General features: G+C 30.6%; 2 protein-coding genes across 7 annotated transcripts; one reads left to right on the top strand and one right to left on the bottom strand.

Annotated features, from left to right (window-relative positions):
- Positions 1-572: 572 nt before the first annotated feature.
- On the bottom strand, positions 573-20,352 carry LOC108336466 (rust resistance kinase Lr10). Of its 2 annotated transcripts, XM_017572932.2 has the most exons (5): positions 19,708-19,837; positions 19,536-19,636; positions 17,945-17,977; positions 2,014-2,037; positions 573-1,904 (listed from the first exon to the last, which is right to left on the bottom strand). In XM_017572932.2, the coding sequence occupies exons 1-5, from the start codon at positions 19,740-19,742 to the stop codon at positions 703-705; spliced, it is 1,395 nt and encodes a 464-aa protein (XP_017428421.1). In that variant the 5' UTR covers positions 19,743-19,837; the 3' UTR covers positions 573-702. The 2 variants fall into 2 exon arrangements, with proteins under 2 accessions (XP_017428421.1, XP_017428420.2); XM_017572931.2 differs by having other exon boundaries at positions 587-1,904; positions 19,536-20,352.
- Positions 19,935-27,078, top strand: LOC108336465 (rust resistance kinase Lr10). Of its 5 annotated transcripts, none has more exons than XM_052879795.1 (4): positions 20,199-20,339; positions 22,339-22,497; positions 24,796-25,567; positions 25,699-27,078. In XM_052879795.1, exons 3-4 carry the CDS (start codon positions 24,898-24,900, stop codon positions 26,829-26,831), a joined length of 1,803 nt encoding a protein of 600 aa, XP_052735755.1. In that variant the 5' UTR covers positions 20,199-20,339; positions 22,339-22,497; positions 24,796-24,897; the 3' UTR covers positions 26,832-27,078. The 5 variants fall into 5 exon arrangements, 4 of the variants coding, with proteins under 4 accessions (XP_052735755.1, XP_052735757.1, XP_052735756.1 ...); XM_052879797.1 differs by having other exon boundaries at positions 22,339-22,468; XM_052879796.1 differs by having other exon boundaries at positions 20,201-20,339; positions 22,342-22,497.

A 27,078-nucleotide genomic window follows, 5' to 3' on the forward strand; every position in this document is an offset into this window, starting at 1 on the left:
GATCCATTGTTGGTTAAGAGAGTGTATAAGTTACACTATGGGGGCATTTAGCTCCTTGTACATTTATTTCCCGAATTCATTAATTTTGATCTTATTTTGTAACTCGGACAATTTAATTTCGTGTTGTGATTGAATCAAACTTGAACTTCAATTGCATCAATAAACATTAGAATATTCATAAATAATTTATGCAACTAAAAATCAACTTTTAAAATCTTTTAATTCTCAAACTTGATAAGTATAATTATAACAAATTCTATTCAATTTAAACACATCACACTTAACATTCTCATTTAGCCCTTCCTCCTACGTCTCCAAATAACGAACGATGAGTTTTTTTTTATAAAGTAACTTTTAACTAATTAATATGTTTAAAAAGTAAGTGTTGTTTTATGATAACTTTTAATAGTAAAAATATTTAAATGATTAATAAGATCAATTCTACATTTGAAAATAAAAATACTCCTTTGAATCTTATAAAGAAAGATAAAAGATTAATTTAAATTTCTAAAACTAAGAGTGTTAACGAAATAAGAAAAAAGATAACACATTATTAACTTAGACATCATTAGAAAGTCATACAAGAGTATGAGTATAATTAATATATAATCCATGAGCCCTAATTTTAAATTACAAACTTTTCAATAGTAATACTTAACTCGTGCCAAATGAGTTATTCCAAAGATGAGTGATTAGGAATTTTTATGTCCACGGGCACATCGAACTATTTGAATCAATCCATGATGTTCTTGGAGAGTTGATTGTACCATCATTTTCTAACATTTCATGAGGATAAAAAGAAGGTTTTGGAGGAATATTAAGACTTTCAACTTTTCCTTCAAGCATTTCTACAACCTTATTCATTGATGGGCGATCACTTGGTTTAAATTGTATACACCAAAGTGCAACTATAAACATTTTCTTCATCAAAATATTATCCATTTCCGAAGCACCTTCCATGTCAATATCTTTGTCTTCTTTAAGTTGATCATGGATCCAAAAGGGAAAATAATGTTGACTTGAATGCTCTGCATGAGGATTTGAGTTTTTTCTCCTACTCGTCATTTCCATCAAAAGCATTCCAAAACTATAGACATCAGCTTTATGAGAAACTCCACCTATATTTTTGTAAAATAACTCTGGAGCCATGTAGCCTAATGTTCCTCTTATTGCAGTTAAAATAATGGATCCATCTTTTGCAGGATACAACCTTGCAAGTCCAAAATCTGAAACCTTTGGAATAAAATTATCATCTAAAAGAATATTATGAGGCTTGATATCGAAATGTAAAATCTGCACATCACAATCTCGATGAAGATATGCTATCCCATGAGCAATTCCAATAGATATTTCATATATCTTCTCATGTCTCAAAGGAACACTTCCTTCTTTAAAGTAAATGTATTTATCCAATGATCCATTAAGCATGTATTCATAAATTAGACAACATTTTTTTCCTTCAACACAATATCCAATAAGCCGAACTACATTCACATGATGTATTCTTCCAATGGTAGATACTTCATTAACAAAGTCTTGTCGACTATCTTTGGATTTGCTCAACATCTTTACTGCAACATCTAACCCACTTTGAAGCTTTCCTTTGTACACAGAACCAAAACCTCCCTCACCTAATTTCACTTTGAAACCTTTAGTCATTTTCTTTACTTCTTTGTACTCATACCTAATAGGATTTATATTGTTGTCTAACAAAAAATTTTCAATATTTTCATATATTGAAAAGTGTCGTCTTCGCCATTTATAGATGAACACCACCAGCAAAAGTGAGAGTACAAATAAATACCTAACTACTATGAATATTGGTAGAATATCTTGACCTAGGATTTCTCCATCACGATAGTCCCAAAATGATCGTCTGATATTTTTTATTCTATTGGCAAATCCTGTCAAATAAAGTTTGGTCAAAATGTAAATATGAATGGATCTAATAAATAACTTTTTCCAGGGCATAATATATTACGTAAATTAAAAATGGAGAAATATATAACTTACCACGTGTGACAAATGCAACATAACCTGCAAAAACAAAAGACTGCATAAATAATTCAAAAATATGCATAACATTGAGACAAAACAGAACTTTATTAACATTATAAACTTTAGTGATACACATTCCACAAAAGTAATACATTATTAAATATTTATAAATTTTCACATATTAAGTATAAACAAATTATCAATAAATTATTGCTTCTCAAAAAAATATAAACATTTCGTTTTATATTTTAATCCATATATATATATATATATATATATATATATAATACTAATAATAATAATAAATTATCTTTCTTTGAATACTAACATAATGAACATATATAATAATATGAAATAATTATATTTAGAATCAGAAAAATTGATAACATTAACATGTTTTTATATTATGATTTAGAGACACAGGACACGTAGTTAGTAATATTCATGATTTGAACATTTAATATTTTTATTCTTAATAATTATAAATAGTTTACTTAATGAAAATCAAACCGATAACTTCTTCCTCTATTATAACGTCTTTTCACATGTTTATATGACACTCTCTACATTATTTCATGTTTAGTGTTGAAATTATAAACAATTAAACCATTTTTCGTTTCATTTATTGTTTTATGCTTTTTATATTATTTTTGTACGGCTAAATGACTTTCTATTTAGTATGTTTGGTAAAGATTTTACCTATGAAATAGCTGAAATTAGCGGTTGAAATTGTCAGGCATGAGTTTCATAAAGATAAAATTTAAATGCAGGACAAAGGTTTATAAAGTTATAAAGATTTATTATTTATTTCATTAATTTTCTAAAACTTATTTTCTCTAAAATTTATTTTTGTCAATCTCTCAATAATTAGAGAATAATCAACACTCTCCTATAGTGCCAAATTATATGGCAAGTTGATGATCAAACTAGAACAAAAAAAAAAGTTGTTATCCTAGTAAGTAGTTCAATTTCTAAAAGAAATTTATCCAGTTTCTTCTTATGTATTTTAAAGGAGAGATTAGAGAGACGTTGATCGCGTTGGGTTTATTATTTGGACACCAAATCAGTAGATGAATAAAGTTTTTTAATGAAAGTTAATATATATGTCTTTGCATTTAGAGTGAGTAAAGTGTATATGATAGTACAATTTTAAAGATGATTATGGATATAATTTATGTTCAGGAAGCATTGCTTATGATTTGGGTGTTAAACTCATTATTGTGTTTCACTACCTTTAAAAGGTCATGCTCTCAAATATGATATCAATCAGGTAGCCTATTGCACAAGCAACATTCACACATGTATTGATTACTTACATTGCTATCTGTTGAAAAGGTTGAATAGTTTCAAGTTAATATACTCTATATTTGACCAATTTTTAGAGGCTCTTCTTTAGGAGTATATTCTTCCTTAAGCCTTATCTTGAGAATAGCTCTCAAGTGGCACCAACAACACTAAGCTTTGGTTGGTGGGCTTTAATTCCCCCTTAATGGCTTGTCATCACCATTGTGTTCCCTCTCCTTTTCATGTCTTTCATCTTTTATCATCTTTCTTTCTTTCATGTCTTTAAAGTTTCTGGTTTTATGTTATTGAGTAATTGAACTTCTCTTAGTCTCTAAAACTCATTGAAGTCTACCTTTAGATCTAGATAACATTGTTATCTTAATGTCCAGATAAAATATTCATGGAACTTTCTTAATCACCAAAAGACATTTAATGTTAAACTATAAAATGGGTCTTTATCATTTGGTATCTAGAGCCTAGATTATCTTTAAAATATGTTGTTTTCATATGCTATCAATCAATTGTCTTTTGTTTCTTGTTTGGTGGAGCTCTTGGTAAAGTGAAGAATCATGGTGTTTAGAAAAAATTTTCCACTTGGCATTGAAGTTAGATTATCACAATCTTAACTCTTTGTGTTTGTTGTTTTGCCAAGTTGAAAGCATGTCTTGTTTTGTGTATGACTGTGAGCTTTGTGGTTTTTCCTATGTCATAATTTTCATTTCCTTATTTCTTATGAGTCTTTAAATGTACTTAACTTTTGTTTGTGAGTCATATGTCATATGTTAAATTAAAGTTTTCTATTTCTTGTTTTCGAAGTATTTGAAATTGCATGATAGACATAACTAGGTTTTGTGTATGTTCTTTGGATTTGATTAGTTGACCTAAAACTAGGACCTAAGTGCTCAAATATATCTAGACACCCTTTCTTAAATTTTTCTAAGCTAATATTTCAAATTGAACATTTTTTTCATCCTTAAAAGTGAATAACTGAAAATTATTTTGCTTCCTAGAGAACTTAAAAATTGAAAAATTATGGTGCATTATGATTCTAGCTTGCATGATTCGAGTGTTTTAATGAGTTTGGAAAATTGGTTCCATCATTAATGGGCCCTAATCTTCTTTGGTATATGCATGATTGATTGGTCTTTGTAAATACATGACTGAATAATCTCTACTTTTTGTTTTTAAAGTATTTGAAATTACATGATCACCATGACTAGTTTTTATGTATGTTCCTTGGAATTGATTGTGACTTAAAAATAGGATCTAAGTATTGAAATACATCTAGACACCCTTCCTTAACTTTTTCTAAGCTAGGATTTGAAATTAGAAAAATTTTTAAATCGAAAATTGTTTTGCTTCCTAGTGAACTCAAAAATTGAAAAATTATGGTACATTACATTTCTATCTTGCATGATTTGAGTGTTTGATGGCTTTGGCAAATTAGTTTTGTCATTAATTGGCCTTAATTTTCTTTGGTATATGAATGACTGATTAGTCTATGTGAATGCATGATTAAATACTTTCCATAGAGTCTTCTTTCCATGTTTTGCTTTAGTTAGTCTTGTTACTAGTTTGTCACATGAATTTTCTTTCCTTAGAGTTTAACTTTCATTGTTTTTGCACTTTTCTTGCTTGCCACTAGGCTTCTTAGTTTTGTTATTTGCAGAATTCATTTCTTTCTTTCTTAATGATTTTATCAAAACATAAATCTTTTTGTGTTACTTTTCTCCTAATTTTCGGACCTAGAGGAGTTTATACTCTTTTAGGAGAGCTTGAGTGATAGCCTAGCCTTGTTTTCTTGTGTGAGAGAACCAAAAAGTTTTGGGGCTACTATTTTGGAGTTAATTTGGTCTCGATTTTGAATTGTGTGTATATGTGTGTGTGAGAAAGAGTTAGTGAATAATACATATGAAATTTGGAAGTTTTTGATAAATGGCACCAACTTTTTTATGTTTGTTTTTGAATTGCATGAATATTTGGGTGCATGGGTTAAAAAAAAGGTTTGTTTGAAGACATATATATTTTGGAATTATCTATGAAAATGTGATTATGAATAGTTCTACCATTAGTTGGTGAGACTACTGGATAAGCAATTTGTTCCATTGGTTGGGGAGTCCACTCAAAAGAGCGATTTGTTTCACTATCCAGGAAGGCTGCTCAAAAGAGCAATTTGTTCCAAAGTTGGGGAGGCTACTTGGAAGAGTGATTTGTTCCATTAGTTAAGGAGGTTGCTCGAAAGAGAAATTTGTACCATTGGTCGGGGAAGCTGCTCGGAATAGCAATTTGTTCCATTGGTTTGGGAGGCTACTTAAAAGAGCAAAGATTTTGTGTGAAATGTTTGGTTTATTTACTTGCTTAATTTTCTTTTGTTTTCATCGTCTAATTTTTGGGTTTGTTAAACACTATTGAGTTTTGAAGGAGTTTCATTTTCTTAGTTAGAAATAAGATATGTGAAAGTGATATAGGAAAAACTCTTACTAGGAAAGATGTAAGGACCTATAAAATAATAAAGAGTAGTAACGATTTTTAAAATATGACACTCAATCATTTTAATATTTAAGATGTTAGACTATAAATAGAATTACTATTAATCAAGTTTCATTTTATAAAAATCATCATCTCTAAGAAATCTTTTTGAAACTTCTCTCTACCTTATTTTTAAATCTCTAACTTCATCCTATATTTGTTTGAAAAATAGAGATAGTAGAAGGGCACCTTTTTGAGAGATCTACACATTTAACTAGAGTTCAAAATAGGGTAATTTCATCTTGATAGACGGGGTCCAAGCCCAATTATCCTAGTGTAATATTTTTTTTACTTTTATTAAAGTATGTGTAAAACATGTTAGGCATGTGGTAGATAGTAGGGACTTTTAGTCCTATATATAGACACGTCACCACCTCATGTAAGACACTTTTGAGCATAATGAATTGTTATTCGATTGAGAACACTCTAGACCAATTCTACCTTGAAAGTCAAGGCTAGAGAATCCCAAAGGATCTCCTCTAGCTACCTTCCATTCACATCTACCATTCTCCTTCACTTCCATCAGTTTCACACTCCTCCACCGTGGCATCCATCTCACGCCACTCTCACTAATCTGTAGCTTCCCGTGGCTTTCGTCATCCTTCCTAATAGCAACATCTTCACGTCTCGCTGCCTCACTCGTAAGTCACATCTTCATTTCATATTCTAGCCATTTCCACCGATTAAACCAGCATACACCACCCGATCTGTAATCTCCACCAAACAAACCTCGAATCTAGGGTTTGTTCGTCACTGTTCTTCTTCGACTCCAAAACCTAGGGTTCCTAGCTAGGGTTGGTTTTCGGCTGCTTCATTTGTTTCTTTCCATTGCGATCTTCTTCAAAGGGTGCCTCGAGGAGTCCAAATTGCTTAAGTTCTGTCTTTTCCTCGGAGCGTCGTCTATCAAGTGGTATCAGAGCCATGGCGCTCCTCCGACCAGCTAAGTATCTCTCTCCATTGATTCTCGTCTCTGATTTAAGTTTATGTTTCTTGTGTTTGGTTTCTTCAATGTTTCCCCGTTGTTTGTTACAATTCCTTTGATGTTTTATGGTTTGATATTTTTGTCTTGTGTTGATTCATGTTGCTTTGATCTCGATCTATGCTAATATGTGTCATTAGGATTCCTAATTTTATTTGTGTTTGAGTTTCTTGTGCTTTGATTCATTATATTTGCTCATTTTATTCGGTCCATTTGTTGTTTTGAGTCATTTTCATTGATGAATCATATCATGTCATGTTTACAGTCATGTTTAATTGCTTAAAATGTCATAAATTCTATGTTCAAAGTTGTTTTTGAGTTTTTTCTGAGATTTTAGATTATATGATCAGTGGTTGCACACCATATGAGCTATGACACATTCATTGTGAGCTCAGGTGCATGCAAAAGTGACCTTAATCTCAGATTTAACGTGTTGTTGATGTGTATTATGTTTTGCATTTTTTTTGTCATGGCCAATACATATTATTTCGGTGATAAAATGCTTGAATGACTTAGTATCAGGTGCACACCACTTAAGCCATGAATTGCTTAATCAAATAGCTTGGTTGCATTTTGTGAAAACTTGAGCAGTGTCAAAGTTGTAGTTGAACGATCTACATTGTCTTGTTTGAGTCTAGTTTTTCTTTTAATTTTGATCTGTCATATAGATCCTTGTTGGACATCTTGCATTCACTTCCTAGTATTCTGTTCAATTTTTAATAGTTATTCCTGTGTCCAGAAAACTGTTAGAAAGCTTTTTGAATCATTGAGTCAAAATTTGGGTGGTGGGGTTGCTTGTTTTGAATGAATTTGGGGGGCTGGAACATCACAATTATGAAGTACTTTTTTTCTGCATCATTAAGCTGTTTAAACCAGTTTGAATTATGCATTAAACTTACTAATGCAAAAATAGTATGAGTTCTAGCTGCCATACATATTTTCATGCTTTAAACCACCAAATTTTTGACATGTTTCATTCACAAGTTGCTGCAACATATGTATAATTCTGATTCTGGTTTTGAGCATTGTAATTGGATTGTAGCAAAAGGAATGGTCACATTATCTTTAGCCTAAAAATATTCCTCAAAAGATCAAGAAAGTTTTGAAAAGCCAAATAGGTCTGTGCAATCCATATTTTAAAAACTAAAACACAGAATCAGACTTTGGAAATTGGACCTAAGTTTATCTTTGACAGTTCAACAACTTCTTGTTTGTCTTTTCTTGCTTTAAAAATATGTTCTAGCTCTATTGAGTAAGTTTCATTTGAGTGCTCACTTTGATCAAAAGCTTTGTTTCTTACTTGTCCTTGTTGAACCTCTAGTTTTGTCTCTCACTTGTGAAATTATTTATGCAGTTCATAATTGCATCTTTTAATTGCTTTCTTAAATCTGATCTTGAGTCTTCTATTTTGTCATTCCATTGCCTTGTGCCTTACTATTTTGAGTAATCTGTTATGTTTGTCCATCACTTTGCCTTACCCTAACCTTTTCTGACTTGAGAATCTGATTTCACTTTGGATTTTGGGATTTGAAAGAAAGGTAAGTGTGAAATGTATCATCTTAGGTGGTGGTGATCCACAGGATTCTCTGGTCTAGGACTGAATTTCTTTATTAACACAACCAGCTGAGTGCATTTCAGTAGAGAGAATACTAGTATGTGAGTGTTGTGTGGCTGCACCTAAAGCCAAATAACCTTTGTTAAGAGTGTGTTGTAGTCTCACGTGCTGAAATAAGTTCATTTTTGAATCTGAAACGTGCTAACTAGTTATACCTGTGCAGTTTTGTTTGGTTGACCTCTATAGGGATAAAAGTTGGGCCAAAAGGTGAAATACACATAGTTGCAACAGTTAGGAAGTTGACCAGTGAATCTGATGGGGAAGAATGGACAGGAGCTAGAAGACCCAGGATACCATCATTAGAGTGCAAGTTTGCAGCAGGATTTTGAGCACACCGTGACGACAGCCTGTTATTTCCTTTTGTCTTTGTTTGTTCCATTTGATTTGTAATAGGCTGATAGGCTAGTTTTCTTTTAATTTTGTTTTCAACTTGTAAAAGGCCATTAAAAGTCCAAGTTCTTTGGAAGAGTCCTTGGTGCTCTTTCAACTCTTAGCAACTTTGTTTGATTTGTGCTTGTGTTTGAATTTTTTTTTTTTGTTTTGCGTGTTTAGGAGTGATTTAGGCTACAAGAGATTAAACTCTAAGCCTTGTCACATTAGGTGTCCGCATTTATGAGTCTAGTCTTTTAATTGTGTTTGATTAGTTATGATTGTTTGTGAGTCATGTCTATTGATTTTAAAGGTGATTTTAGTTTAAGGGGTAATTAGTAGGGTTGGGCAAAAATAACTTAACTATACTAAACTATAGTTAACTGTACTATTTTATACTAAAAAAAACTAATCTATTTTAACTAAAAACTAATTATATTATTATCTAGTTCAGTTTAGAAAAACTGAACTTATTATATTTCTAGTGCAGTTAACTAAAAACTGAACTATGTTTAGTGAGTTCCTATCACTTCTACTTTCATTTTGTTCTAAAACTGTAAGTTAGATGAATAACTCTATGAAAAACTCAACCTAGATACGTGTAGTATTAATCTTATCTCACTTTTAAATACTTATTGTTTTATTTATTTTTAAATATTTATTTTTTATTTATTTAAATTCATGTTCACGCAAATCAATCTAATGTCGTTTTTTTGGAGATATGTACATTTCATTCTCAACTAATCTAACTCAACTTAAAATAAATAAATTCTCGTTAAAAAATATTGATTCAGTATAAAAATTAATATTTTTAAATATTTAACATTTTTAATGTTTTTAAATATGATCCTTAGTTATTTTTATTTTAACATTAAAATAAAAAGTATAAATTAATATAATTAAAATAAAAGTTAAATTAAGATAATTTAATTATGTTTTGATGTATAATTTAATTAATCAATGTATTTTTTTCAACTAAGGTAAGATAACTGTAAACTTTGTTTTATACTTTATTTTAAAGTTTTTATATTATTATTTTAAATAAACATTACCTTTTAATAAATTGTATATATTCCTTATTTTGTATCTAAACAAAAATTAACAAAACATATGTAGTTCATTGTTATTTAATTTTTTAACATGACAACATAAATTGTTCAATGATTATATTTAATCATTATTCATTATATTTATTATTTAATCTCATAATTATTATTTTTATTTTATTAAAAAATAAAAATTGACATGAAATTATTCTTGACCATAAATATTTTGAATATTTTGTATTATATAGTATCATTGTTAAAAATAAAAGCGTTATATATATATATATATATATATATATATATATATATTCAAATTATTTAAAAATTAGTTTTATGATTAAACTAAATTAGTTTTATGATTAAACTAATTTGTCTTTAGTTTTGTAAGAATAATTTATTATTAAACTAAATATATTTTTTTTTCTGAGAGTTGGATGTAAGTTTTGAAGAAAGAAAGTTAGGGAAAAGAATAAAAGGAAAACCAAAAACAAATAAAATTTATTAGAATTATATGTTAATTTTAATTATTTGTTTCTAGAAAATATTATAAAGTTATTTAATTTTATTTATACAATAAGTTTGAAATAAATCTGAAGTATTTTTCGGAGGTTTAAGAGTAAACGTTTTAAATAAAACAAACTTCCAATAATCCATTCTTAAAATTACATTAATTTCTGATAAATGATTTTTTTTAAATATGAATTTTTTTAATAGATAACATATAAAAATAGAAATAATATTTTATATGATTGGTATAAAGTCTAAGAATATATAACTTATCTTAAAGACAAAAACAAAAGAACAATGTTTAAAACTCAAAATAAAATATTTTCCGTAAAAGTGACGGAAAGAGTAAGGAATTTTATAAAACTGACTTGATGATCTTGAAAGGATTTGGTTATTAGTTAATTGGTATAACTGCAGTTTTTTATAACTGAACTCTTAACAATATAGTTTATATATAGTATATGTAGTTCAATTATTTTTAGTTTATTAGAAATATAGTTAACTATAATTTATTATAGTTCAGTATAGTTTAGATACTTATGCCCAGCCCTAGTAATTAGTTAGTCTAAGAAATATCTGGCAAGGTATAAGTGCATTAACCTACTTAGCTTGGAAGAGACATAAGTTAGTTATGATCAAGCTAATAGGGAACTTCCATTTTTTGGAAGAGACATAAGTGCATTAACCTACTTAGCTTGGGAAAAGAAAATTAATGAAATACATCCACTCTTGGCTAAAATTAGTGATCCTTGTAAATTCTATGCTTTTTCTAAAACAAATGAAAATTGTGTTCCTATGTTATACATTTCTAAGTTTGAAGGGCATGCAAGAGAGTGGTGGGATCAAAGGCAAATTAGTGTTAGACAAGGTAGAAAATCCTCCATTCATGATTGGTATGAATTAAGAGCTTGCATGAGAAGAAGGTTTGTGCCTTTATCATTTAAAAGAAACCTAAAGCTAATGAGAGAGAGCATTCAAGAGGGAAAATCATTTCTTAAAAATATAGATAGGTTTCATCATATGGAAAGAGAGTTTAGAGAAAAACTTATGACATTCTTGAATGAGGGAAGTAAAAGAAGAATTGAGAGAGAACAAAGGGAATTACAAGAAAGAATAGAAAGGATAGAGAGAAGAAAAGAAGAGAGAAGAAAAGAAAAGAGAGAAAGAGAAAATCTTGAGAGAAGAGAAGAAGAAAGAAAATAAGAGGAAGAGAGAAGAAGAGAAGAAGAAAGAAGAGAGCAAGAGAGAAAAGAAGAGGAAAAGAGAAGAAGAGAAGAAGAAAGAAGAGAGAAAGAGAGACGAGAGGAGGAGAAAAGAGAAGAAAAAGAAAAAGAAAAGAGAGAAAAGGAAGAATTTGAAAGAAAAGAAATTGAAGAAAAGGAAAAAGAGCAACTAAAGGCAACATCTCCTCCTACACTCCCAATAAAACCTAGACTATTAAGGGGAGGTTTTCTATTCTTTCACTTTTCTCCATTTATCTTTGAATTTCCAAAATTTCACTTTTCGTTTAAAGAATTTGTTATTCCATCTTTAAAACTGTTACAACTTTCAACATATGACAATTCACAACTTGGGTTATGGTTACCTTTATGGTTAGCACTAACTCAAGATACAAATAAAATTTCAAATAAAGAAAGGTTTCTTTGTTATAATAAAAGTAAAAATTTCAAAATAGAGAAACCTTCTGCTACACATATTCCTCTATATATATTATTTGATCAAATAAAACTAATTAGAGATATGTTTGATGCTTATTGCAAATGGATATTTGATCCAGGAGGAATTCTTGTGAAGCACAAAAAAAATAAGTCCTCAAGAGAACAACACTATCAGATTTGAGGACAAATCCTTTCCAAGGGGGAGGGGATGATAGACGGGTCCAAGCCCAGTTATCCTAGTATAGTATTTATTTTACTTTTATTAAAGCATGTGTAAAAGGTGTTAGGCATGTGGTAGATAGTAGGGACTTTTAGTCCTATATATAGACATGTCACCACCTCCTGTAAGACACTTTTGAGCATAATGAATTGTTATTCTGTTGAGAGCACTCCAGAGCAATTCTACCTTAAAAGTCAAGGCTAGAAAATCCTAAAGGATCTCCTCTAGCCACCTTCCATTCACATCTACCATTCTCCTTCACTCCCATCAGTTTCACACTCCTCCACCGTGGCATTCATCTCACGCCACTCTCACCAATCTGTAGCTTCTCGTGGGTTGCGTCATCCTTCCTAGCAGCAACATCTTCACATCTCGTTGCCTCACTCGTAAGTCACATTTTCATTTCATATTTTCACTCCCAAGCCCTATTTCCATTCTCTCTTCCCGATGACCTCCATTGTTGGCCTCGCCTTCACCAACTCTTGACTCCATCACGAATCCAAGCACATGACAGCCTCTTCCATCAGGTTTGTCATCAATCCACCTATTGATTTCGACCTTTCACCTCATTCTTCCTTTAGATCTTCTTTCTCTCATCTTTGCCCGATTAGAATCTCATTTACGTTCCATTTCACTGATTGAAATTGGATTCTAGCCATTTCCACCGATTAAACCACCATACAACACCCGATCTTGAATCTCCACCGAACAAACCTCGAATCTAGGGTTTGTTCGTCATTGTTCCTCTTCGACTCCAAAACCTAGGGTTCCTAGCTAGGGTTGGTTTTCCTCTGCTTCATTTGTTTCTTTCCGTTACGATTTTCTTCAGAGGATGCCTCGAGGAGTCCAAATCGCTGAAGTTTTGTCTTCTCCTCGGAGCGTCGTCTATCACATATTTTGCTACTTTTTAAGTCATTTTAGTGTTTTTAGTTGCATATGGCTCCTTGGTCTGTGCATGGGATTCAAAGTAATTCAAAGTGAATTGTTGATAGGGGAGAAATATGAATGGTAAACTTAACTCCTTACATTGTTTTTGTTTTTGATGATGACAACAAATGTAGTTGCTTTTGATGATGTCAATACATATGTTTCCATGACTGCAACATATTTTGTATGAATTGGTTGATAGGCATACTTATTGTGATTATACATGTGTTAACATCTACTATATGCATACTCATACTCTGATATGTGAAAATCAATTAAGTTCATCAGATAGTCATTTGGTTAAACTAGTGCAAGCTATAAGTTTTAACCGATTACATTATGTGTATAATCGATTAAAACTCGTGCCTTTGAAATACATCTTTCTGGATTGTGTTGTGATGAGTTTTTTGTTGGAAATGTTTTCTAAATGCCTAAGTGTTGTATTTAATCGATTACACATTTTATGTAATTAATTAAGTTTGTTATACATTGAAAATTGTTTGTTGATAAGTCTTAACTGTCTCAATGGTCATATTTTCATATGTTTTGACTTACATGATATATGTAACCGATTACATTATTATAGTAATCGGTTTGATTGCTCTGTTATGAGAAAACTATAAATTGACGCATTGCACACTGCACAAATGACTTTGGATCATTCTAAACTTTCATATCTGATATTTGTGAATTGAGAAAAGATTTACAGGTGTGTTGAGACACCCGAAGAAATGAGATACACAAAAGTTGATAATCTTGAAGGTTTCTTGAAGAACAGATTTGGGTTTTCATTGCCGATCAACTACTGCACTACTGAGGTGTACTCTTGACTGATTAGATTTCGTTTTTAGCAATCTTGGATTGTGTTGCTCCATGTGCGTGCAGCCAGGAAGAGGAGTGTGGAGTTCTTTGTACTTTGAGAGGTGTCTCAAAGGGTGACTGCAGAAGAAGATTATTCTTGCTACAGGGTTTTGTTGTTGGCTATATTACGACGCGAAGAAAATTCTATGTCCAATGGGTTTGGAATACCAAAAGATACATGCATGTCCCAATGATTGTGTATTGTATAGAGATCATTATTCTTCACTGAAGGTGTGTCTGACGTGGGGTTCGTCACGATTTGAGAAGAAAATTGATGGAAATAACGATGAAGACAATGATAGTCCACCTGCTAAGGTCATGTAGTACTTGCCTATAATACCTAGGTTGAAACTATTGCTTTTGTGTTAAAAAATATGCGAATAATCTTTTGTGGCACGTTGATGGAAGAAAGTGTTATAATATTCTTCAACACCTAGTTAATTCCCCACAATGGAAGAAGATTGATGAAACATTTCCTGAATTTATTGCAGAGTCAAGAAACTTAAGACTTGCACTTGCTACTGATGGTATGAATCCTTATAGAAACTTAAGTAGCAAACATAGTTCATGGCCAGTTCTGTTGATAATTTACAATTTATCTCCTATGTTGTGCATGAAGAAAAAATATATGATGTTGATGATATTGGGTCGAAGACAACCTGAAAATGAAATTGATGTGTATCTAAAATAGTTAATTGATGATTTAAAAATGTTGTGGGAAAAGGGTGTTGAGGTCTTCGATTCATATTCAGAAGAAAACTTTTGTTCGCGTGCAATGTTGTTTTGGACCATAAATTATTTCCCAGCATATGGAAACTTGAGTGGTTACAATGTTAAAGGTCATTTTGCATGCCCGATTTGTGAAGAAAATACTACTTATCTTCAATTGAAGCATGGGCAGAAAACTGTGTACACAAGACACCGAAGATCTGTTCCTCGAAATCACCCTTAGCATAGATTGAAAAAAGCGTTTAATGGAAGCCTTGAAGATAATGTAGTGTCCAAACCTCGCAATGGAGAAGAAGTATACAACCAGGTGAAGAATATTGATATTGTGTTTGGAAAACATAAAAAGAAGACCATTGAGAAAAACATTTGGAAAAAGCGATCAATATTCTTTAATCTTCTATATTAATGTAAACTTGATGTGCGACATTGCATAGATGTGATGCATGTTGGAAAAAATGTATGTGATAGTGTTGTTGGGACTTTAATAAACGTATAAGAAAAGACAAAAAATTGGGTGAAAGCACGACAAGACTTGACTGACATGGGAATCCGTTCTGAGTTACATCCACAATCCATTGGAAGACGCACATATCTTCCTCCAGCTTGTCACACTCTTTCAAAAAAAGAAAAACAAATTTTTTGATAGTGTTTACATAGTGTGAAGGTTCCACAAGGTTATTCATCAAATATTATAAGCCTTGTTTATATGCAAGATTTATAGTTAGTTGGTTTAAAGTCTCACGATTGTCATGTCTTAATGCAACAACTTTTACCAGTAGTTATTCGAGTCATATTACCTACTTCTGTTAGGGGTATTCTCACACGTTTTGAGTTTGTTCTTTAATGTCATTTGCAAGAAAGTTGTTGATCCTCGACAGTTAGATAATTTGAAAAATGAGGCCATTAGACTATTGTGCCAATTAGAAATGTATTTCCCACCCTCATTTTTTATATCATGGTTCATTTGATTGTCCATCTAGTGAAAGAAATTCGAATATGTGGGCCGATTTTTTTGAGGTGGATGTACCCGGTTGAAAGATACATGAAAATCTTAAAGGGATATGTTAAGAATCAATTGAGACCGAAAGCTTCGATTATAGAGCACTAAATTATAGAGGAAGCCATTAAATTCTGCTCAAGTTATATCGCAAGTTGTGAACCAATAGGACTTCCAAAGAATAGACATGAAAGTAGATTTGAAGGAAAGGGAGTTCGAGGAGTAAAGATTGAAAGTGTTTGTACAAAAGAAGTTAGTCAATCTCATTTGTACCTTTTAAACAACACAGAGGATGTCATTCCTTACATTTCACAACGCATTGATGAAATTAAGTTTGTACACCCACGTATGAGTGAAAGATGGACACTTCATGAACATAACAAATCCTTTTTAACTTGGTTTAAGAAAAATGTTTACGCGACTCCAAATGTTTCTGAAAATCTATTGAGACTAGCTCGTGGGCCTAACACCAATGTGATCACTTTCGATAGCTATTACATAAACAATTACTTTTTCTATTCAAAGGAGGAAGATGATAAAAGTAGAGTTCAAAATAGTGGAGTTACCCTACAAGCTGAGACTGTACACTTTTCTAGTTCCAAGTATAAGAATCAAATTACAACATCGATGAGTTATTTTGGAATAATACAAAAAATTTGGGAAGTTGATTATGCCAATTTTAGAGTTCCAGTTTTCAAGTGTAAATGGGTTGACAGTAGTTCTAGTGTGGTGACAGATGACCTCGGGTTCACTTTGGTGGATCTTAACAAAATAAGTTAGACGAATGAACCATTTATTATGGCTAGTCAACCAAGACAAATATTCTATATTACTGGCCTAGTGAATCATAAATGGTTAGTGGTATTGTAAGGCAGAACCATGCACACAACTGATGATGAAGACTCTCTAGATATACTTGAGACAAACTCCTTCTCATAAAAAACCATTGAAAATAAGGTTGATGATGTATCCGATGAAATACATGCAATAAGATGTGATCACAACGAAGACATATGAGAGAAATATGTGTTTTTTTATTATTTTAGTAACTTTATACAATTTATTTATTTTGTCTGTTCTAACTTTAATTTACTAACACTTTTTAAACAGGTATGACGAGCTCTGGATCAGGTCGGACGGGAGGATGTGGTAGATTTGTGACTCAGTTGCCTGAAGTCACATCCCGTCGGGTTGTAGAGGAGAAGTTGGCAGTGGAGATTGATCCCTGATCGGGTACTCCTAGTGGGCCACATACAAAAAAGTTTAGGAGCTACTTGGGCATGTTGACAAAAACACATATCTCTATTGTCATACCCTCTTGGGATGATGTTGCAAAGGTTGAGAAAAATCTACCATGACAGGATATTCTAGTATGTTTAAGATGTTTTACTTACATCATTAACATTATTTTTTTTTAAGATGCTTTAACATTATATTTTTTTCAACAGCAAAATTTTGAAATTCCTAATAATGAAAGGATCAGGAAGAAGACATTATCCCACATTAGAGTCTAATGGAGGGATTTTAAGACTAAACTTACACATCTATACGTCTTTGATGTTAGACAAGACAATACTCTTTGTGCAAAATATAAAATAACTGAGAAAAAATTAATGCAGTTTAAAACATCTAAACTTTCTGAGAACTGACAAAAATGTTTTTTAATATTTTGTTATAGTCATACAAAATATATATATATATATATATATATATATATATATATATATATATATATATATATATATATATATATTCTAAGCTATTATTAAATTATTCATAAATTAATATTTAAAATTTCTCTCATGTTACTCAAATTATTCCTATTTACTAGTAGTTCATATTAATTACTCAAAATAATAGTTTTAATTGAAATTTTCATCTTTTTTTAAATTTATTTTTATCTAAGGTTTTGGTTTTCTTTCTACGATTTTAGTTCCTTGGTTTTAAAAGTTTATAGTTTTGATTTAATTTTCAATTTTCATATATTTTAATTGGTTAAATTATTTTCTTGTTGTACATGTGAGATAGAGAATTCATTTGAATGAAAATAAAAAACAAAATTAAAAAATTATCAAAATTTAATCTTTAAAATTAAAGAAATTAAAAATAAACTCAGATAAAAATATTTCAAGAACCAAAATTATAATTTAGCATAGAACATAATATTAAGCAATAAATAATGGATAAAATACTGCTAATAATTACCCATCGGATAGCGTGCGTACCTCTAATGTATTGATTAATTCGTGATAGAATTCCTAAAATAACAAAAAGAAAATACTTTGATTATAAAAGTAATAAAATTAAATATTATATTATTTACATAAGAAATAAGAAGAAGAAAATAAGTAAAATATATTGACGTGCTGGGAAACATATAAGAACATAAAAATGTAGTTTATTATTAAATGTTATAATTAGAAGTTAAAGAAATAAAGAATAATTTATTTGAATTTATCTTTTCTAGTTATTTAAGACATTATATGCTAAAGAATAAAAATCAGATGAGAAATATAAAAACAGTTATATTAAAAAATACTGTAAAAAAATTTTGTACACGAGAAAATTTATTATATATATATATATATATATATATATATATATATAATATAAATTTTGTTATAACCTAATAAGTTTGTTGATGTTTCGAATAAATTATGTTGAATTGTTTCGTCAAAAACTTAACACAGTAATACTTTTTTAATTTACAAATTTGTCCTTTATTTTAAAATTTTATATTATTTGTTTTTAAATTACATATATACTGTTTCAAAAATATGATTCTATAATTTCTAATAAAGAAAGCCGTTATAATATTAAAAACAAAAAGAGTATACAAAATTTAATTTAGAAAAGAATTCTGAACTATAATTATAATTTAAAATAATATTTTATTATGTCTTAACCATAGTTATACTTCACTATAATATTTATAAAATTTGGAAAAAGAGAATGATGTATCTCATGACATCTTAACGTTAAAGTATATAGGTTTTTCTACACTCACGTGGTGGAAAAATGGGTAGGACCAACCTGGCCTATTCCGTTAATTCGTTTTTTTCTTTAAATTAAAAATTAAAATTAAAATAATTTAAAAATTAAAAATTTTATGTTACACTTAAAAAAAATTATAAACATGTAATAATATTATAATTAGATTATTAATATTTATAAGTTTCAATTATTAGTTAGAACAAAATAATTAAAAAATTTTAAAAAGATTTATATAATTAATCATATTTTTAATATTTATTTATATCTGTATAAATAAAAAAAATTAAAACCAAAAAATTTAAACAAAATTAAAAGTTTATAAAAAAAATAGTGGTTGGTATTGTGATAAGATATATTATAATTTCTGTTTGTTTTTTTAACGGGATAATATGACTTCATCCGTATTTATTGATCAAGGATGGATTGACAAAAAGACCTGACTGATCCATTTTTTTATTATGTAGGACCATTTTGTTTTGAGAAATTAGTAAATTTAAAAAAAAAAAAGAGAAAAATTAGGTTGTGTTTTAAAACATATATATTTGATAAAAAATAATTCTTTCTATTTTTTCTAATATGAATAATATAATTTTTTTTAGTTTTAAAATATAAAAAAGAGAAATCTGAACACTTTCTTTCAGTATGTTATCGAAACATAGTTTTTGTTTATTAAAACTCGTATTTTAAAAACACAATTGACTCGTATTTGTATTTTCATATTTTATTCATTCTATAAAATTTAAAAATTTAAAGATAAATAATGATAAAATTAACAGGATAAGGTTAGGAAGGGAGAGAAAGGTAGAATAATATATATCTCACCACAATTGCTGACTCCGTGGTTGAACATTTCACAACCTAAGCATTGAATTTGTTGCGTGGTTTGATTGAAGTTGCAATTGATACCCTTTCCACATTGGTCCCTGCAAACAAGTGGTGACCAAGTCAACCAGAATCCTTTTTCCAGAGATTTGAGGATATCAGCGTAGGAAACCTTCCCATCATGTGTCCTGTGTCTATAGGAAACATCACTGCTATGTGACCCGTTTGCGAAGGTAGCAACCTTTAATCTGCACCCGGCCTTCACATCCATTACTCTAAATGTCGTACCAAGATAAACGGCGTAGATAACGCCTCCGGAGTCACAACAGCCTGCTTTCACTTTCACATATCGCGGATCATCACTCACTCGGTTACTACATTTTACAAACGCTACTCCTGTACTAAAACAATCATCCGACAAAGTCAGCGGATCATTACTAAGATAATCATGACTGAAATTTCGGTGGGATAAGAAATAGCGAGGAAAAGAGCAAGAATTGTCCTCCACAACACCCGAATCAATCACCCGGATCTGGTAACTATCGTAATTGATTTCCTTCACATAGTATTTCCCTGAAAACAGAGTAAGCAGTGTTCTGTTATTCACGCAATCAAGTTCGTAGCTGGGAAGGCCGCAACCGCCAGGGTCTCCTTTCAGTCGGAATGGATATCTTATGTCGCCAATTTCTCCGCATGAAGAAGATGGACAGGATGTGTGATGCTTGGCACTGCAAGTTTGTTGGAACAGAGCAAATATGAGGGCCACAGAGACAACCACTGATTGTGGGCAGCGAGAGCAAGAAGGTAAGACACTCATTGTTACCTCTCCTCCTCACATTCAAGAAAATGCACTTAAATATTAATTTAGACAGGACCGCTAGTTGAAATTATTAATAAATTAATTATGTAAATGACTTAACAACAGTAGTGTCTTTTATAAAAAGAAAACACTTATTATTTTAATAAAAAAATTAAATTATAAATAAATTTCTAATAACAGAATTTTTTTTATATAAAATTATAATCTCTTTAGAAACATTTTTTTTATAATTCTTTGTTTTTTTAAGTTTTTTATCTTTTCACTTTATTGTTTGATCATCATAAACTATCTTTGTGATCATAGTATTGAGTTATATGATGATAGTTGATCAGAATCTCTGATAGGGTAATTAGACTTTTAACATTTTTTCTAGGTTTAAATTTATATTCTCTTTGCTTATATGCTTTTTTTTTGTCTGTGTTTTCGAATTCTTTAATATGAATCTCTTACTGATTAACGATTATAACGTGTAACCTTATTTATGTTTAGATAGAGTATCTTGTAAAGTCAAATGTGTTTTCTCTTCTTAGAAACTATTAGAACTATTTTATAGGTAAGGAAAACTAGTTTTTAGTTTTTACTAGTTGTTTTCTTATTTTAATGATTAATTGTAATGAAAGTCGATCAGAATTTTTAATACGGTAAGTTGGACTTTTAACTTTTTTTTTAAGCTTAAATCTGTTTTTTTTCCTTGAATGTAAGCTTTTTTTATGCATGTATTTTAGATTTTTTTAATACAAATTTCTTGTTGATTAGTGATTATAACGTGTGATTTGACTTATGTTTGGATATAGCATTAGTAAAGTTAAATGTGTTTTCGCCTTTTAAAAATTATTAGAACTATTTTATAGGTGAGTAAAACTAATTTTTAGCTTTTACTAATTGTTTTCTTATGTAATGCTAGTGCTGTAGAAATTTGAGTTTTAAATTATTGTTATAAATTTATTAAATGTATATTCTTAGTATTTTTTATTTATTTAAAACTTATAGGTTTTAAATTATCAATAGTTTAATCTTATTTTTTTATGTGTGTTGTGATTTATTCACCTACAACAATTGTAAGTCATATGTAAGTAGATAATACGGATACTCATAAATAAGATAACTTAAAAGTTGTATAAGTGAGATAACTTAAGAGTTATAGTGATAGATAAGAATTATATTTTTTTAATGTTTTACATATTTCCTCTAATTTAAAACATATTTAAATGTTTCATTAAAACTTTATTATGTAACTTATGAAAAATATTGTAATACATATATTGCCTTTTACTTAATTAATATCAAATTTAAAATATTGGTATAATAATTCTACTCATTTGGAGTGATACAAATTATATTTTATTTTTTGAAATATATTTTTTTCCTCGATAAGATGTATTTAAAATTAGGCATCCTTTTTCATCTGACGTTTTCAAATTGAATATAAAATAAAACTGATCAATTATAATAAGACAAGGAAATTCAATTTAAAATAAATTCCCATTAATGATCATTTCCATTATTACAAAGCCATTTTCCGTCTATTCGACTTGTTGCTAAATTCAAATTAATTTAAATAAAAAATCCCTTACCTTCCATATATTGTGATTAGAATTAAAAATAAAAGAAATTAATCATAAGAAATTCATAGCACAAGTTAGATATCCATATGGACAATGGTGGTCAAATTATTCCACACATCGCTTACAACTAGGGCAATGCTTGAATCCGACATTGCTATAGTAAAATCTAAGGGAGTAGCATGAAGTCGTGTGTTCCCTGAAAAGGAGAAATTTGGTTAGCAAAAAAAATGACTAGGTCTGGGCAAAGTTAACTTAAAATACTTAAACTATAGTTAATCCATATTTTTTTAAACTTAAAAAATTGATAATGCAGTTAACTAAAAACTAATTAAACTAATTAATAATACAGTTTAAAAATACTAAACTATTTTATATTCAGTGCAATTAACTGCAGTTTAAGTTTATATCTGTTTTGCAGCAGGCTTCATTTGCTTCTCCACTCACTCGGTGCTACTCCCGTTCATTCCACTCACTCGGTGCTACTCTCGTTCATTCCACTCACTCGGTGCTACTATTGAAGGCTGCCGCTGAGGTTACCGTCATTGAAGGTTCGTTGCCGTCGAATTTCTGAATTAAGGTACCAATAAATTAAGGTATATCAACTTTTATTGTAATTCCGAATGACAATAAAAGTTGTGAATTAAGGTACCAATCCAACTTTCTGAATGCTAATTAAGCTATATCATATATAAACAATCATTAGCTAAATTGAATAATTAACTAAATAGAGTTATATATATATATATATATATATATATATATATATATATATATATTAAAGTTTTCAAATCCAATTTAGGCTTAATTACCTACTTAGTCCCCATGTTCGGAGGTAATTTGCTGTTTAGTACCCGGTTTTAAAAATGTAGGCATTTGATACCTATGTTTTGAAATTTGTATCAATTGAATCCTACCCACTTAACGCTGTTATAAATCTAACATTTTTCTGACTGTGTATGTGATTTGTGGACGAGCGTTTGTGGACGATCGTTTGATAACGCTCGCCCTATGGACGCAAGTACGTTCAGTGGACGCTCGTCTAGCGAAGCGAACGCCCAGTCAGGCAGAAGAGGACGCTCGTCCAGCGAAGCGAACGTCCAGTCAGGCAGAAGAGGACGCTCGTCCAGCGAAGCGAACGCCCAGTCAGGCAGAAGAGGACGCTCGTCCAGCGAAGCGAACGCCCAGTCAGGCAGAAGAGGACGCTCGTCCAACGAAACGAACGCTCGTCCATAACCGCTCGTCCACAAATCACATACACAGTCAGAAAAACGTTAGATTTATAACGGCGTTAAGTGGGTAGGATTCAATTGATACAAATTTCAAAACATAGGTATCAAATGCCTACATTTTTAAAACCGGGTACTAAACAGCAAATTACCTCCGAATATGGGGACTAAGTAGGTAATTAAGCCTCCAATTTATAATTGTCTAAATCCACATTAGTGCAGAAACCATATTAGTGCAGAAACCATATTTTACATATTTTATTTTGGACTTATTACATCCGTTAAACTGGCAATGTAAATAATAAACGTATAGAAAGTGTACAACATTGATTAATAATTCATACACAAAAATTTGCATAAAGTATAGAAATTGTACAACATATTACATTGGTTAATACATTGATAGAATATAAAAATTACAATTAGTTTATATTTTATTAAGTTAAATTTAAATAAAAAGTAAAAATTTAATTTACCTAGGTTAAAATTAATTAAAATTAGAATTTAATTTGATGTATATTAAATTTTATATTTTTTAAAATTTTATTTTAAAATTTTATTTTAAAAATTTATAAATTAATTTTTTTAAATATTCACATAGTATCACGAATACGTAAGAGTTTTAAAATATTTATGAATATTTTTTAAAAAGATATTTGAAAGATAATGAAACTAATAATTGGTTAGATCTTTTGTTGCAAGTCATACAGTAAATATGAATTAGTGGATATGAATTATCTGTTTCCGATCCAATTATAATAAATATTAATTTAAACAATTCATTTAGCATTAAGATCAATTAAGAAGTCAAAATTAAACATTAAATAAGGACATAATATATTCATCAATCAATAATCAACTAATAATAACCTTTATGATTTGTTTTATCTTTTTTTTTTTCATAAGTGTTGTTATTATAATTATTTACTATTTCTAATTATTTAGATTAAAAATTTAATTTTTTAAATATTGGATTGTTGGTCAATAATATTTGAACTCATCGAATTGATATTTTAATTTTCAAACTATTATCGCAATCATATTTAATAAAATGAGTGGATAATTTGATTATGCTATTATAAAAAAAAGTTAAGCCATATTATTTCAATTTTATTGTAATAAATATATAACAACATAACATCCTATGACTCAATCCACCTAACCTATAAACCATATTGAGTTGACTTAAATTACAAAATTTGAGTAATTTCACCTTGTTTATATTACAATAAATATATGAAATAAATTAAAAAATCAAAACAACAACTAACTAATCAACCCATAATAATAAATAATAAAAAGTTGAGAGTAGAGCCAAATTACAATATATTTAGCTGAGTTGACAAATTGAACTAAAATTTAGCTCGACGCATAAGAAACTTTCAAACCCCAAGTTAAAACCTAACTTTTTTTCCTTAACTTCCCTTGTATAACCAATTTTTATATATTCCCTAAAGTTGATCACTTAATTATTGCAAAAGTCAAGTGGTAGGTACTATTTGTGTTATTTAATCCCACTTAAAACACAAGCTACTGGACAAGAAACGGGATGATACCAATAGCTTGTTCATTTAAAATTATATCTTATATTGGACTTTTTTTTTAAAATGGAAAATTTCGACCGACAAGTCATTGAATTGACTGAACAGTAAGACAACGCGGAGTTGCTGCTACACCGGGGCAGCGCACCCAGTCCATGTTAAACTTGCGCTGACTAGAAAGACATCCTGAAACTGCAAATCAACCACAAAATGCTTAGTTTTCAGAAGCTATCTCTTCTATTGACGCTGCTGTTTCTGATAGGGAAACCTGCGACCGGCAAGAACCACTGTGCCGATAAATGTGGCCACGTTCGCATTGAATTTCCATTTTATCTCATAAACAAAAACTTGAATCACTCCACCGACTACCCGCCTGAGTTCGGTCTGTTATGCAACCAACAAAATGTGCCCATTCTGGAGCTGCCGGATGTTCCACTACAATTGTTTGTCAGAAAAATTCATTACGAATATACTCTAATTGAAACATATGACCCCCAAAATTGCCTTCCCAATCAACTCTTGAAACTCGGCAACGCATCCATCTTTCCATTGCGATTTCCGAAATATTATACTGACAAGTTAAACTTTTCCTTCTTCCGTTGCGATTCACTGCCGTGCCCAATTTTTCTATTACAATCCGACAACGGCGTCGATGACCCTCAATTGGTATCCTGCACGAAGCTGAAAGATGTTTCCACCGAATGGTGGTATCGGTATGATGAGGATTGGTTGTTTTTGGAATGGTCCAAACCTGACTGTGGATACTGTGAAGCACAAGGCCAAAAATGTAAATGGAAGAATGGTACTAACGGTGCAACTGAATGTCATGCTTGCCGAACAAAAAGGATTCCAACGTCAACTGTCATCTACATTGCTGTAGGTAGGCAGTATTACAGTGACTATTATGTTATGGTTTTTCTATTTTGTTGATCCTAACAACCGCATTTGCAACTGTATTTGATCCTTGCTTGAATGTTGTTCATTTTCGTTAACTTATTTTCTCACCAACAGGGGGAGTAGTTGGTTTGATGCTTTTGCTGCTACTGGTCAAGGCATTGTTTTATGCGTATGACTATTATGTGAAGAGAGGAGAAGACCAGACTCGAATAGAGAAATTCTTGGAGGATTACAGGGCAATGAAGCCTACCAGGTTCACTTACGCTGACATCAAGAGAATCACAAATGGTTTTAGTGAGAGTTTAGGGGAAGGAGCTCATGGAGCAGTGTTCAAAGGAATGCTCTCTAGTGAAATTCTTGTTGCTGTGAAGATACTCAAAGACACAGTGGGAGATGGAAATGATTTCATAAATGAAGTGAGAGCCATTGGGAAAATTCATCACGTTAACATTGTTCGCCTGCTTGGTTTCTGTGCAGATGAGTTCCACCGTGCTCTCATCTATGATTTCTTTCCAAATGGGTCGTTGCAGAGATTCTTGGTTCAACCGGACAACAAGGATGTTTTCCTTGGATGGGAGAAGTTGCAACAAATTGGTCTTGGTGTTGGGAAAGGGATTGAGTATCTCCACCTTGGTTGTGATCATAGAATTCTTCATTTTGACATCAATCCACACAATGTTTTGCTAGATAACCTTTTTGTCCCAAAAATCACTGATTTTGGACTAGCCAAGTTGTGTCCCAAAAATCAGAGCACGGTGTCGATGACTGCAGCCAGGGGAACTTTGGGCTACATTGCCCCTGAAGTTTTCTCTCGGAATTTTGGTAATGTGTCTTACAAGTCTGACATTTACAGCTATGGGATGTTGCTCTTGGAAATGGTTGGAGGAAGAAAGAATACCAATGTCTCGGTTGAGGACAGTTTCCAAGTTCTTTATCCAGAGTGGATCCACAACTTGTTGGAAGGAAAAGATGTGCAAATTAGCCTTGAGGACGAGGGAGATGCTAAAATTGCCAAGAAACTTGCCATTGTAGGACTTTGGTGCATTCAATGGAACCCAGCAGATCGTCCTTCCATGAAAACTGTGGTACAAATGCTTGAAGGGGATGGATGTGAATTAGTAGCACCCCCTTCACCTTTTCATATTTCTGGTTCTTCTACAACAAATACCGTTCTTCCAGCAAGACCTCAAAATTTAGAGTTGGAAGTTATTCATGAAATAGAAGAAAACAATATCGATCAATTTTAGGTTTGTTTCAAATGTTATCTATATATTTTATAGGAGTCTTGGGATTGATCAGCTCTGTTAATAGTTTTAGGTTTTTTGTGTCTCACATTATGCTTCTACGATCACTTATGATCAATTTTGATTAGCTTCAAATTCTATGTACTGATTAAGAAATTGTCAGAGTTGATTGACTTGTAACACATTCGTTCTTTTTAAGCTTTCACTTGTGTAAATATAACTTTGTAGCCTTCATCCTAACGAAAGTTAA

Source organism: Vigna angularis, chromosome 7 (assembly GCF_016808095.1).
Source record: "Vigna angularis cultivar LongXiaoDou No.4 chromosome 7, ASM1680809v1, whole genome shotgun sequence".
Classification (NCBI taxonomy): domain Eukaryota; kingdom Viridiplantae; phylum Streptophyta; class Magnoliopsida; order Fabales; family Fabaceae; genus Vigna; species Vigna angularis.

What these genes read in the sequence shown, in the direction of transcription:
- LOC108336466 (XM_017572931.2), bottom strand. Translation starts at nt 20,352, where the DNA reads ATGAGTGTCTTACCTTCTTGCTCTCGCTGCCCACAATCAGTGGTTGTC. An exon ending in CCACGGAGTCAGCAATTGTG is followed by an intron (nt 17,978 to 19,535) that starts GTGAGATATATA and finishes TTGTTATTTTAG; the next exon opens with GAATTCTATCACGAATTAAT. An exon ending in TGTTGCATTTGTCACACGTG is followed by an intron (nt 1,905 to 2,013) that starts GTAAGTTATATA and finishes TTTATTTGACAG; the next exon opens with GATTTGCCAATAGAATAAAA.
- LOC108336465 (XM_052879795.1), top strand. Translation starts at nt 24,898, where the DNA reads ATGCTTAGTTTTCAGAAGCTATCTCTTCTATTGACGCTGCTGTTTCTG. An exon ending in TGTCATCTACATTGCTGTAG is followed by an intron (nt 25,568 to 25,698) that starts GTAGGCAGTATT and finishes TCTCACCAACAG; the next exon opens with GGGGAGTAGTTGGTTTGATG.